Source organism: Melanostigma gelatinosum, assembly GCF_949748355.1.
Source record: "Melanostigma gelatinosum genome assembly, chromosome: 12".
Taxonomy (NCBI): Eukaryota; Metazoa; Chordata; class Actinopteri; order Perciformes; family Zoarcidae; genus Melanostigma; species Melanostigma gelatinosum.
This window is the reverse complement of record NC_136645.1, coordinates 15,549,231-15,563,306: the sequence shown is the minus strand read 5'-3', so window position 1 is coordinate 15,563,306 and position 14,076 is coordinate 15,549,231. Positions and strand designations below refer to the sequence as shown.

At 40.4% G+C, this 14,076-nt stretch overlaps 1 protein-coding gene across 7 annotated transcripts in view; it reads right to left on the bottom strand.

The window, feature by feature from the left end:
- LOC306785781 (uncharacterized protein) overlaps positions 1 to 12,942 on the bottom strand; it is a 97,177-nt gene extending 84,235 nt beyond the window's left edge. For all 7 annotated transcript variants that reach the window (XM_079280266.1, XM_079280271.1, XM_079280272.1 and 4 more), the window contains exons 1-9: positions 12,845 to 12,942; positions 10,777 to 10,902; positions 10,038 to 10,112; positions 9,848 to 9,947; positions 4,301 to 4,424; positions 3,930 to 4,205; positions 3,185 to 3,265; positions 2,369 to 2,488; positions 1,421 to 1,474 (exon numbers count right to left, since the gene is read on the bottom strand). In XM_079280266.1, coding sequence (XP_079136392.1) covers positions 1,421 to 1,474; positions 2,369 to 2,488; positions 3,185 to 3,265; positions 3,930 to 4,205; positions 4,301 to 4,424; positions 9,848 to 9,947; positions 10,038 to 10,112; positions 10,777 to 10,867 — 921 coding nt within the window. In that variant the 5' untranslated portion in view covers positions 10,868 to 10,902; positions 12,845 to 12,942. The remainder of the gene's footprint in view (positions 1 to 1,420; positions 1,475 to 2,368; positions 2,489 to 3,184; positions 3,266 to 3,929; positions 4,206 to 4,300; positions 4,425 to 9,847; positions 9,948 to 10,037; positions 10,113 to 10,776; positions 10,903 to 12,844) is intronic.
- Positions 12,943 to 14,076: the final 1,134 nt, after the last annotated feature.

Genomic DNA, 14,076 nt, shown 5'->3' with positions numbered 1-14,076 from the left:
ATGGAAGAAAATAGGCTTGCACAAAGTACATTTAATATGAAGATCTATGACTGTTTTTAAGGGTTGTCACCTCCTGAATCCATACAACATTTTTAAAAACTAACTGACTAGAAATAACAATTATAAAGATTTAAAGCTACAAGTGTTGAAAACATCTATCTCTCTGAACAGAATTATGCTAATTTGTTACTGACATTGACTGAACACATAGCAGCTATGTGTCAAACGTGAAGTGCTTTCTTAATAATGAAGACATCTATCTAATTTCAGATTCGTTTTACACAATTTTATACAGAACAGAGACCTAAAATGTTCCAGAATAGCAGCACCTGGTTGGTAGGCTAAACAGCGTTAAACACAATGACACTTAAACAGTAAGAATGCTTCACTAGACGGCACAAAGGAAATACCCCGATTCCGAATATCCGTGCTGAGCTCTACAGGAACAACGATTTTACACCAATAAATATATGTTGATTTTGTGCCTTCCAGGAATGAGTGGTTTTCCAGAAACAAGTCATCCTGCATATCTTAACCCCACAGCTACATCATGGTAAGTATGACACTGACCCCAGAAGCCATCTGGTCTTATCAGGCATACAGTACCACCACCTGTTCATCCCTATGAATTCCATTCATAGCTGAAAGCATTCTCCCTTGGTTGTTTTTCAACCTTGCACAGACAGCTAAAGGGGGGATGTCTTCCTCCAAACGATTTGTCAGGAGAAAAATACCATTATTTGTCTGGGTTTTTTGATGGGTTTTTTATGTTTTTTTCTTGCTCTCCAACCAACACCTCCACCTACAATTTTCAGTGACGGGGTATTTACCGTTTACATTCCCACCTGTCTATTGAGCTGTCATGTAGGAAATGATACTATCTTCCTAGTGATTGGACGAATTGATTTCAAAATGATTTCCTAATTCACACATCTTGGGAGACTTGTGAGAAAATTCATCTTGTGAAGGTAATTGCAAGGTAGCTCTCTGAAACAACTTAATGGCTGCATGACCCTATGTCAGACACTACAGCATAGACGAGAGAGGGAGAGAATTCATTTCTGACAGATTCACCCTACAGGGACATGTGCTCTCATTCTTCACATTTAGACCTTGCAACTGTCCTGGAAAACTAATGGAACTGGCCACAGAGAAAACCCACAGGAACAGTTGAGAGTATCCTTTGAGAAGAAAAGTATGGTAATATTTACAACATGGGACAAAGCATGGTGACCCAGTGATACTACTCTAAGATTGAGTGAATGTTTCTAAATGATGTATGACTAACAGTGAATCGGGGATGTTGCCCACCTTCTTAACTCTAGACTGGAGTGAAAATATATTGCATCTACAACATTCGCTTAACCCCTGCGTGTTCCCTATCAATTAAATATCAATATCATACAAATGTTGTCCGTACCTTGTCTCCTTTCTCTCCATTTAATCCTGGGAGTCCTGGAAGACCAGCATCTCCCTGTGCACACGGTATGCATTCGTAGGGTTAAAAGATGACTTGTAATCAAAGAGAACATGTGGCTATTGTTGTTGGATACATATACATACTTTGAACCTTTGCAATAAAGCACAAAGTCATACACACACACATACACACACACACACACACACACACACACAGACACAGAGCATATTGATACAGTATATATGTATATTTGTTATCATCATATATTATTGACAATATGACAGAAAGCAGTCATTTGTCAGAAAATACGCGGCACTATATTCAACAAATCTATTCAACAAATCTATTCAACAAAAACAAGTCTTATGATTTCTGAATGAAAAATAGTTCTTGACGGAAGTTGTACGATTTTGTTAACGATATAACGACATATAGGTATTTAGCAATGTAGAGGCGAAGTGTAATCTTTATTATTTGAGCCGATTGTAACAACAACAACAACCTAGTCAACATTAATTGATATAGAGTAGCGAAATAGTGTTCTAATCTTGGATCCCAAAAGGTTGATTTGTCTGTTAATCTATGAAAAGTTGATTCTGTCTGTAACGTACAAGCTAACTTTTAAAATGACAAAAGAAAGGCTGTGTGTTTCAGCTTTCAGGTGTCAATTTGCATTTTAATCGAACATTAATATTGGCAGTTTAAAAAATCCTTTCCTGTTTTCACAAATTCATAGCAGCGTACCGATTTCCCATCCCTGAACAGTTTGGGAGAAATATACCAGTGTTTGCTTCTACAACATGGCTATACTGTCTCCTTTTGTGGTATAAATGTCCTTTAACTGGCAGTTTAGTGACGATACAGGATGAGTAAATCAGTGCTGGTTCAGTTACAACATACATTACACTTACTCAATTAGAGGCCCTTGTTGAGTGGAATTGATTGTACCTTTTCAGCTGGACAGTGACATCTGTCAATTGACTTTGAGGCCGGCTGAGCCAGCATCTGGGGGAGCTGGGATGTAACGAGGGGAGGTGAAGTCCCATTAAAGGTCTTCTTGGCTTCACACTGGATCAATACAGAAATTTCACCATTTAGCCATCTTTCTTTGTCATGTTTGCAACATGGCAAAAAACTGCAGAATTCACTGTGATGCAGCACACCTGGGATTTTAGCTGTAATATATGTACATCATGCTGCCATAACACATATAAAATGCATACTGTGCAGGGAAACTTGGATAGTACTAAGCAGACAAGGAGTGATAAGTCTCTCTCAAGGTTGTGACAATTCCCTCAGGGTAATTTTACACTGACATGACAGCATGCTTACGTGTAATGGTAAGGGGTCAAAGGTTATCACTCCATTTGGAATCTCCGTAACATTAGCTGGAATTGATTCTAGGGTGATGGAAGATCTCTGTTATCGAGTTTCTATCTGGGGACGTGTGCCCTCACGGACTAGACCAAAAACGTGTTACACTTTCATTGTCTGATCTCACCGCATCGGTTAGAATACAAGCTAGTGCAGTCTGTTACTACAGAGCACCGAGACATCGGGTGAATCTACTCCAATAGGTGACCTACTGATGTATGGTTTTCTGTCTCAAAGGCAAAATGGAAGGCACACTTATACTGCATCTTGTCATTTTATGCTCTAAGTGGTGAAATGCATTATATATGATACATTTAGTCTCAAACTATAAATACTCATCACTTTGATTTATAATAAAGAGTACTGAGGTGAAGAATGATAGCGTTTTACCTTTGGCCCCAGCAGCTCACAGCAGTTTTCCATTTCGGCCATATAAGGGTCACAGTAGATCAGTATTTGTTTCAGTTCAATCTGTGGGAAAGAGCTCTCATTAGGGACCATGAACAGCATCATACGTTCGTTTCATCATCCCATCATGCTCCTGTTTTTACTGACTAAGGTCTGCTCTTCACTGGTTAAGAACGTACAAGTTGTTCAATTGTCAGCTGTTTTAGTTTTCCTGACATTGTCCATTGCCAACAAAACACTTCAAAAACATTTATATATATCAAAAGTGTTTAACTTCTGCATGAATTGCAGCTGCTTCAGAGCAGACCTTGAACACGACCATTTTTTCAGATGTACTCACTTACAGTTTTACTACCGTAATCACACGGGCTAAGAAGTCAGCTGTTAATGCTACTTAAGCCAAGTTCTACTCTGAGGCATTGGGTGACCAAACCGCAAAGCTGACCGAATGGTTTTTTCAGCACTTTGGGGGCATGAGCATGACTAACACATACAACACAATAGAGGATTTACAGAGCTTTAAAAAACAAGCCCCTGGGGCATGTTTAAATATATTTTTAAAGCACTCGTGTGTTTCAGAAATGTCTGTGAAGACAGTACACTATTGATGGAGATGAGTTACAAAATGACTGCATCAAAAGTAGATTTAGCAAAAGACAGTGAGGGAGAGAGAGAGAGAGAGAGAGAGAGAGCAAAATGTTTTTCACAAAGTTTGCGTGGGACATACATCGACAGGTCGTCCATCCTCAATTCGTGTGGTGATGAGTGTGCGCCCACTGTAGTCAATGCCGTCCTTCTCATCAGTCACTCTCCTTTCTATTAGCTTGCAGTCCATGTAAATGGAGACGATGTTGCTCTGTACTGAAATGCTCAGCTTGTGCCACTGGCGATCAAAAAGGGCATGTAGGTCACGGCTCTTAAATGTGTAGCGGAGAACCTTCTTTAGCTGGCACTGGAACGAAAACTCCAACACCTTCTTGCCACCATCCACCACAACAGATACCTGAGGAGCAGAGAAACAAACAAGCAGCTCATGATATTCTATTATATTTGTTGATATTGAAACTGATATGTGATATTAAAACGTTCGGGGCCCACCTGACTACCTCCCGACTGGTCGAATATCTGCCAAAGATACCAGCGGTCTTTTTTTGTCGTTTTTCTTACCCGGAAGATGGTGACAAGGGAGTATTCACTTGAAAGCCCATTTGGAAATATTTCTCTAAAAAAAAAAAACATCATATAACACAGTCAGATTCTCCCAGGATTTACATAATAAATCATCATTAAAACAACAACAAAAATGAAAGATGACCGTGTCAAGTTTCATTTCTCAATATTGAATGTTGACTCTTTCAAAGCTTTCAGTGGCTGAACAATGAACCAGCCAATCAACTTCAATGATCAATAAAACATTGCAATAACCTCCTGCTGCAGAATTATGCGCACAAATAAACCTGACAACCTTGATTTAGCTTGATGAATTGAATACTGGCGTCCCTGTCTTTCAGATAATGAAAACATGTAGAAATTGATCCAAACTCTCAGAAGCCAATCTTTTACCTCACTGAGATACTATGTGCTACAGTTATGGCTGCCTAGTGCAATGCAGTTATAGCTTTATATGACCTCAGCGGCTCTGTAAAGTCAAATAGCAATCCGGTGTTCACAGATGAAAATATGTTCCAGCTGCAGCAAACTATGCAGAGAAAATAGGGAATAAACAGTAAAGACACACCCACTCTAAAATGGATGTATTCGGTAACTCATCTCTCAACACACACCCTCCCTAATTGTGTAAATTGCACAAATAAAATAAACAAACATTGTACCCTTCAAAATGCTCTCACCCTAACTCTGAACCCAGATTAACAGTCAAAAGTGGAAGAGCATAAACATAATAAATCAAGATCAGTAAAAATAATAATAACGCAATGATAAGGTCATTGAGAAGGCAGAGCACAGCCTCGGGGAGAGGAGAGAGAGAGTTTCTTTAGACAGGTTGGAAATTAGTTTTCACTCCAATATATCATCTCCTCTCAGAGCCTCATCGCCTCTTCTATTGTGTCCCTTGCATTCTTTGAGATTTCGGCGTAAACTGTACATGACTAAGATGATGAATACACCGAGTTAAAGCTCCCGAAAAATGCCTCTTTGAGAGGCCAAGGGCTGGGAAGGTTATTTGCTGCCCAAGGGCTAAAGGACTATTTTAGCTGCAAATCAATGTGAAAAGTGGCAAGGTAATTTATAAAAATGAGGATTTACAAAATGCATTCAACAGAGAGTATTTCCATGCTGCATGTACGTTTAACTACTTGTAGCAAATGTGTTACACGTTATTGTAAGACGCAGGGAGTAACATAAAAGACAAATGTAAAAGAAAACTCCAAGAGCCTTTGCACGACACTGCAACTCATGGAACATAGCATAACGTAACACATTTAAGCAGGTTTAATACAACAGAGATACTCTGCGAAATACACCGCTGGGCTGTTTTCTGTTGGAGTTCTCTCCCTTCTTTACGAAGTCCCCCATGAAGTCTGATCTTATTTCATAACACAGTCTGTCTACAGTGTGGCACACTTGATCTTTGGGGGCCCACAGGGTTAAAGTTCTTGACCTCGTGTTGACTGGCATTTGTGGCTAAATGGCAGTAGGTTGGTTTGAACGCTGTTATCCTGAGACTCTGAAGAAAACGCTACTCTGCATGTTTAAGTAAGTGAGGGAACGAAGCGGCTCTGCATTCATCTCCCCTGCTTTCATGCTACAATGCTAAAAAACGAACTTTTACAATATACTTTGGCTTTTGCCAACCCTGTATCTTCAAACTTCCTTTTATTTATAACAAATTTACGTTGCCAAATTTTAGAAAAAAACAGCCTCCTAGATTCAATAACAACATTTGTTCCAATGCGAGTCCTGTGACGTTTGTATGCTGTTCAACAGGCTTGGATTCTACAATGTAAATAGTCTCGTCTGGTTCCAAGCCAAATGACTGAAACAGCCACAACGATGAGGAGCAGCATAAAAAATGTATCTTGAGCTACGTATCTTTTATGCAACAGTTACTTGTGCATAAGTACTGTATATTCTCAAATAGTGCACCACAAGAGTTATAATCACAACTAATTCCATTTGTTTGATAAAGAACCACCATGTGCTTTCTGGAAACTATCAGCCCTCTTGGAAACGGTCTTTGGCCATGCATAGTGCTTGGCAGGCACTACTCCTTGTATAATCAAAGGCGATGGTTTGACAGCATGTCACAGCAACACTACCAGTCCGCTAGAGAATCTCCCGGAAGCGGCTTTAGTGTCCTGGCTTATAAGCAATCCTATCATGGGGGATTTTTTCAAATGAGTCAGAGGAATCAGATTGCCGTAGCTGAAACAATCAAACCCTAAATGTTAGAGTAGTTGGCTCACATCCCTATCACTGACACTGAATCCTCCAACAGATCAAAGCGGACGATCAACCATGTCAGTTCATACACTAAATGCATCCTTCCTGCTAGCAAGGACCATAACTCCTCTCTGTTTAAATGTGGAAGTGCTATGCTTGTCAGCATGATAGACGGTGATGGAGTCAAATTAAAAGTATGCCTGTGATCTGGGAGAAGGATATCTTAGAAAGTGAAGAGACGTTATACAACTGATTGAGTGTGCATGTGTGTCGCTGAGGGGTGTGAGACTGCTATGTTATCGTCATTCCAGTGCATACATAATGGAGAGATAACACTGTGATAGCAGCAAGCCACCAGTGACTGAAGTGTTTTATCAAAATGTGCAATCGTTCATTGGTAGAAAATCACATGACATAACAAAACGTCTGCTGTGACTATGAAACAAGTTGTCGCGACGGCTACCTTAGTTGTTTCTCACTTCCCCCCGGCCCAAGCATTACTTCCCAGACCTGCCATTTTCCGTCCACCCATTTTCCCACGAGTCAATTCAATAGTCGATGATGACAATTGGGAAAACACATGTTCTACAGTAGCTGTTGGCAGCTATGGATAGAATTTGATTGGAAGGTTCAAATTAGATTTTTTTAGGACTGCGCTGACAGCCTGTGTCTGTAAAAACAATCCGACCAACCAATGCTGGAGAAACTGTGGTGTGCTCGGTGACCATAATCATACGTATAGTTTGGGACTGCCAAAGAAATACAAACATTTTGGAAAAACATGAAAAACGAAATGGAGAAAGCTATTGTTGTTATTGGAAGTCTCACCTGAACATCTGTTTACCACAGACCAACTTTTTATACTGCAAGAACAATAACTATTAATTGGATGAAGCCAAATCAGGTGATTTGTTTTGTTTTGTAACATTAATTGTCTGTCTGTCTGCTTGTGTGCGTTTGAGTCACTTTCCTTGAACACACACGATGACACAAATTACAGTCCTTGCATGCGGATTTGGCAGCAAATGTGGGCAAGTTAAAGCACTTCAAGTTGCTAGGATGTGTGAGGCCGTACACTAAAAGGTCATTGACGTCAATGCAAATGGTTACAAAATATATTTCTGGACAGAAAATCAAAAGTACAGACAAGCACTGTATTTTCCCATAAATAATCTAGATGCTTATGAATCAAAAAAAGAGTGAATCAGCTTGACAGTATCGATTGCGGAAAATATGATTAATTAGCTGACAAGAGAGTCATAAACCACCGAAGCCACAGGTTGATAAACAAACACGAACCCTGGTGATTGATTGATACGCTATATATCAGCCTCAGTGGCTCCTTTGAATCTATAATTCACGCTACTATTCATAATATATTTAGCTTCTACATATTATAAGATAATGGTTTACTGTATTCCATTGAACATTTGACCTGTTACTAGTTATTTTTAATAAGAGTTAGCATTCCAGTACCACATATCACATTACGAGACATTATGGGCACATTCAAAGGAAGTGTTAGTTTCATTCCTATTCCAAAATGAGCAATGGCTGTTATGTCAAATTATTTGGAAAATGAATTAAGTCGTTTTGTGCTGGGCTTCATGTGTGCATTCTTCCTTTATACTTGGGTTTGTTTTATTTTGCAAAACAAAGACTATAATGTCAGTCCTAAAACTTTAATGCAATGAGGTTGCTGCTACTTTACTGCAAATAACAAGAAAAGAAAAAGAAAAATCGCCCATTGATCTTCTTTTGCCGAACAGCAGGAGAAAGAAAAGCACTGTATTCTTCAGACAGACAGCAACCGCAGCACTGTGCTTTTAATACTTTGAGAGCAATTCTTGAATACATGTGGCATTTTTGCAGGGCAATTTCTCACCAACACACAAATGTTACCGGTACTCGAGTGTGTCAGCTCTGATCTATGCGCCATAATGTGTTCTGTGCCAAGGAGCGGGCAGAACATTAGCGAGATCTAGAGAGTCGAGCATCTATTGCTGCATATCTTGCGAGTAAAAGAGAGCAATGTTTTAGTGGCTGCGGTGGGGGGGGGGGGGGGGGGGGGGCGGCAGAGGGGCCTCCTGCTCCGTGCAATTGCCCTCGCTTTCCTTCCTCAGCTGACATGCAGTATCACCTGTCAAAGTACTTAGATAATTGGATATGAGAGGGATCGCAGTCTCGCCACTATAACCAATGACACTGTCAGCAGTGTCATTGAGAGCCAGCATCTTCTTGCACTACGGCCGCGGACTGAGGGGAAGCACTGAGGTAAATGTATTTTCGGCTGGCTGACTGAACAGGGAAGCAGATCACAAATCACCTGGCTCTATGATTCTTTCACCTACAGCCAGAGAGGGAGCGAGTGGCAGTAAATGTTTGCAGTCGCATGTCATGTAAAAACGCTGAATATATCGTCCCCACCCTGGAGAATGACACAGAGTTGTAATTCACTGTTACACGAAACAATGAACGTCACAAAACACTTCTTTTTTTTCCATAAAGTTCACTGTAAAGCCAAGTTTGGAAACTCATACAGGTTCATACTGTTTGTGCAGGTCTTTCTTGATACAACTGATGGTACTAAATGTAAAAGTGTAAAATATTATATACAATTTAAATCCCTAATATAATCATCATTTTAGCATCAAGGTGAACCAGTTGACCAGGGGAATAAAGGTCTTCAGTAAATGGCACCTCAGTGATTCATTTAAGAGGTTATTTTAATATTCCTGTCTTATAATACGTGCTCCCACATTTTTTTTCATTCCTTTATGTCCCACTTTTTGCCCTTAGGAGATTTCTAGAATAAACGCGATATATATATTAATTCTGTTGAAATGATTCCCTGTCTAACAGCTCACCTCACAGCTTGCCCTTATGAGACAAGGCAAATGGAACTATTGCTCTGAACAGGGTATATCTGGTTTGCCTCAAGCCAGCTCTTTCATGAAAACCAGTTATGGCGACACTGTTTTATATCTTACAATATCACCGGATCTGAAGGAAAGCAAGCTTAAACCCTCATGTTCTGCACAGCGTCATGTGGTCTTGTATGAAATAAATCCATATTCAGAACCTGTACATGAGGGAGCAAAACAGTAATATCCTGTAGGTGTTAATCCAGATGATCCTGAGATGTCCTGAGATGGTATAAGGAACCAGAGTACAACATCTGAACCCAAATGATGCAGATCACAAACACAAGCATGCTAACGCACACACGAGGATGCTACTCACTTTGTTGGCTTAATGAGTGGACTGCCTCCTAAACGAAACGACGGCAGGTCCTCTGTGATCGTTCCCTTCCGGAGAAGAAACTTCTCCGTGAGGTCAAATCCTGCGAACGGGTTAACAACGTGTCACTCGATTTTGAACAAGCCGCTGTTGACTTATTCTTACAAAGCAAGTGTGTTCACTCAGAGCATACCTGTGATTTCCAGGGGACGATCTAAGACATCAGAAAACATGTGATCCTCTACACTCAGAGGGGGACAAGAGCCATCTAGAGAGAAGCCACCAAGACGTTGGTCGTGCCGGGGACAGGTGTTCATTTATATTTTGGACCAGTTTTGAGTATTACAGAAGAGGAGAGGATAAATTGAATCATGAATTCATTTCCACAGTGCATTTCCTTTCCAGTTCTACAGCAGAAATCGACATCAGAGCAGAAAATCAATTCACTTTGTTTCCCATTAACCTTAAAATAATAAGTAACCGAGACAAGACTGGGATGTAATTCAGAGGCAAGCGTAGATCTGCTTTACCAAAAAACGAACTGGAAAATGACTGTTTGAATACTGATTGATGACATTTATACAAGTCTAAAGTTTTAGTTCAAGCTGCCACACTCTTCGTCTTTTCAAACATATAAAGTGGATTCCCCAAATAATGCCATCACAAAGGGTGGATTCCAATTTAAACAAATTAAGAAGCATACATATTGATATATATGATAAAGGCAATACAAAACCCTTTTAACCATAAAACATTTAAACGTCAATACATCTGCAATATTAATGAGGGATCACTCGTTTCAGAGATGCAGTGACACGTGTCTGCTCTGTGCTGATACCAGGACATTTGAGAGAAAAACTTGAACTGATACTTTTCAAAATGGCACTCCACTGTTGAAAGACATGAGTTGCATGGGCAAAAAGCACACATACCTGTTCGTTCACTCAGTGCCATTCCAAAAGTGCAAGGAATGAAATGTACAGTCCAAAGGAAAGAAGTCCATCTTAACAGGTAAATCATCATGGCTCCGTCACTAGGAAGCAGTCCCACTTCAAAACCTGGATGCAGACAGAACAGTTTTTTATTTCACAATGCAGTTCAATCGTAATACTTGGTCAAATTGGGTGCCATTAAATGTTTTTTTTCCCCGAATGCAAGTGGCAACAAAGGCAGGGCTAACAGACAGAAGATAACAGCAGACAGAAGCAAACAAGGAAGCTCGATTGATTTTCATTACAAACGCGCTACTCTGTCGGGTGCAGCAGAAACATTGACTCTGGGGTGATCACTAAGCAAGCTGAGATGGATACAACTCAAAAACAGATTTCACTACTTTCTAGTTGCAATCATATTTCACAGTGTTCTATTAATTAACTTCAAATCTGAGCGCCCTGTTGTGTTTTGGTCTGTAAACTGTCAGCAGTGTCTTGTTCAAGGACGTCGCATGTAGTGATCAAATATGTAAACCTCCAGTTACAAGTGCTGTAGGTCTCTCGGGCTGTTCGACAGCGCTGCCAAACCAGGATGGTAAAAGTGTGTTCCAAAGTGAAGTCAATCCATTTTGGCAGACTACTCCAACTCAAACAAAACACTTTCAGTAACTTCTGGATTGCTTTGCCAGCAAATAAATGTGCACTGCTGATGACTGGACACACAAAGAAGAAAATATATCATTTCAGGCGCTTTCCAGGACTTGAAAAATAACTCAAAAGAAAGCCCACATTTGCACATTATCTATGCGTGACACCAAATAAATAAATATACAATATATTGTCTTTTATTCTCTAAAAACAACAGAACGGGTCACATCTGTTCGTTAGTCCTGACAATTAGGCGGCAAATCCTAACTCAAAATGACTGACGTGCTTTTTTTCAGTACCAGCTGGAATGTATCTGTAATCCCGTTGCAAAGACTATAATCCCTCTTTACAGGCGCACATCTATCTATTCCCACTGGGGAAGGAACGGACAGAAGACAGAGCCGATACTGAACTTGACCTCCGCACACCAGAATACGGCTTTGACACATTAAGTGAATTTATGTGCACAGTGTCACCAACATTATCTTTCACAATACACACCTTAACTGCCACTGTCTTTATCCAAATGTATCTTGCCAACGATTCATTCCCATTCATGCTGCAAGCACTTGAGCGTTCTCCCACCGGATCATAAAGTTGTGCATGCAGGCCGACAGTATCATGGCACCAGGAGATGAAGTGACCATGCCACTTACAACTCCAACCATGCATGGGCTGTAGACAAGCAGCACTACAGGGGTATCACGTTCCTTGTCTGTGTGAAGGTGTAATGTTATTCCCCTCATTTCTGCAAATGCATGCATGGGCATCTCTAAAGCCTGCAGACACAGTTACTCTACATACATGACTGGTTTTTAGGAGTTTAATTGGTGCTTTAAGATCAGGCGTTGTTTTACCAAATGTAGTTCGTTCAGTGTGCAGCAATGCTGCTGCACCATCTGCAGGGATTTTAATCCTCAATTGATCATTTTATTTGTATTTTAATCCATCAGACACGTCTAACAACACAACACTAAACTCTGGACAAGTTACTCTCCATCATTCAATCAGCCACTTTTCAGTCAATCGCAATAACTTCACTGCAATATTCAAAGAAGCGTGTTTCCTCCGCGCGACCGCTGATTGGCTGGATGTAGTTATTTTTTTAAATAATTGCAGTATGATGTTCCTTCAGTCTCCGGAACATTTCGCACTTTACCGCTAACAAGTGATGCAGTAAGCTGCGGTCCACGCGCTCACTGCTGCAGAGCGTTCATAAATCAGCAGCAATAACCTCTCGTGTACCGGACAACAGGCAAGTTAGAGCGATCAAACCACGCGGGGGGAAATAAAACGACTTAATACCGAGCGACAAAAAGATGCAAAAGGAGTCCGTTATAAAGGGATTTCAACAGGTTAACACGAAGCAGGTTTTTTTGTTTATTTACTGTTAAATTAATTTTGGTCTATAAGTACTTACAGTTGGTGAGAAAGTTTTCCTCTAAGGCAGAAACAAACAAAAAGCAGCGAAAAGAAGAGTATAATCCATGTGTGACTACGATCAGTCTGATTCCGGATTCCAGGACTTGGAAATAAAAGTCACAGTGGGATCGCCTGCTGGATCGCAGTCCTTATTAGTTACACCGAGTGGCCCTCCCACTCTGTCATTATCACTGAAAGGCACTGTCAAGAGACTTCGGCAAACAGGAGGAACACGCGCTGAAAGCTTTCACATTAGGGGACATAAATGCCCAGCGGGGATCCAAACAAACTCTATTGTTTAACTCAGCCAGGTGCGGGAATTAAAACACCGTTTGATGTTTTTATCTTTTCTTCTCTCTTTTTTAAATCAACTCTTCTAAATAGAAGGACTAATCCACGTGGATTTGCCGGGCATGGGACTCCGTGCGTGTTATTATCACTAAATCAAGCAAAAAAAATAAAATATCGGAACAATACAAAGAGTCTTTACGCATAAACCATCTCGATACACGTTGATACAAAATTTGCACCTGTCTGTTAACCACGTACAGCCTAACCAGCACACACACACACACACACACACACACACACACACACACACACACACACACAGAGCAAATGATACATGTCGAAAGAGTAGAATGGATTATACGATCTAATAAAGAGACAGCTCTCAGCAGAAAGTGCTACAGCAACATACACATACTATTTTAGTCAGAATGCCATGTCGCAATACTTCATTGCTAGTGGAAGGCAACAACTTCAACATCCACTTTCACAGTAACAGACAGCAACCCACCGAGGCCTATATATGCCACATCCATATTGCATTACTGTGATTTTAAAAGTAAAGGAAGGTTAAAGCACAGGTATATGTTTTTGTTGAAAGAGCACACCAACAGTTCAAGACACAGAAACAGGTGCTCAGGGTCCCCACACGTCACTGTTTAGACAGATGATTTCAGTGCACCAGCCCCTTCACCACATGGGGACACACAGACAGGCAGACTTTTCAGTCATGTGTTCAAAGAAACAAAGAGAAAATGGTCTAAAGAGCTACAGACGCTTACAGTGAAGCAGATGGCTATATTTCATCGGTGAACAAACATAAGCATTGAATGTATTTTTGGTCTTTCAGTAGTTATGTTTTTGTTCCGAGTGAGGACTGAATTACTTGTTAGCGGTAGATAAATTGCCGTCTGTCTCGCAGTAAAGTTAGGAAAAGAGCTA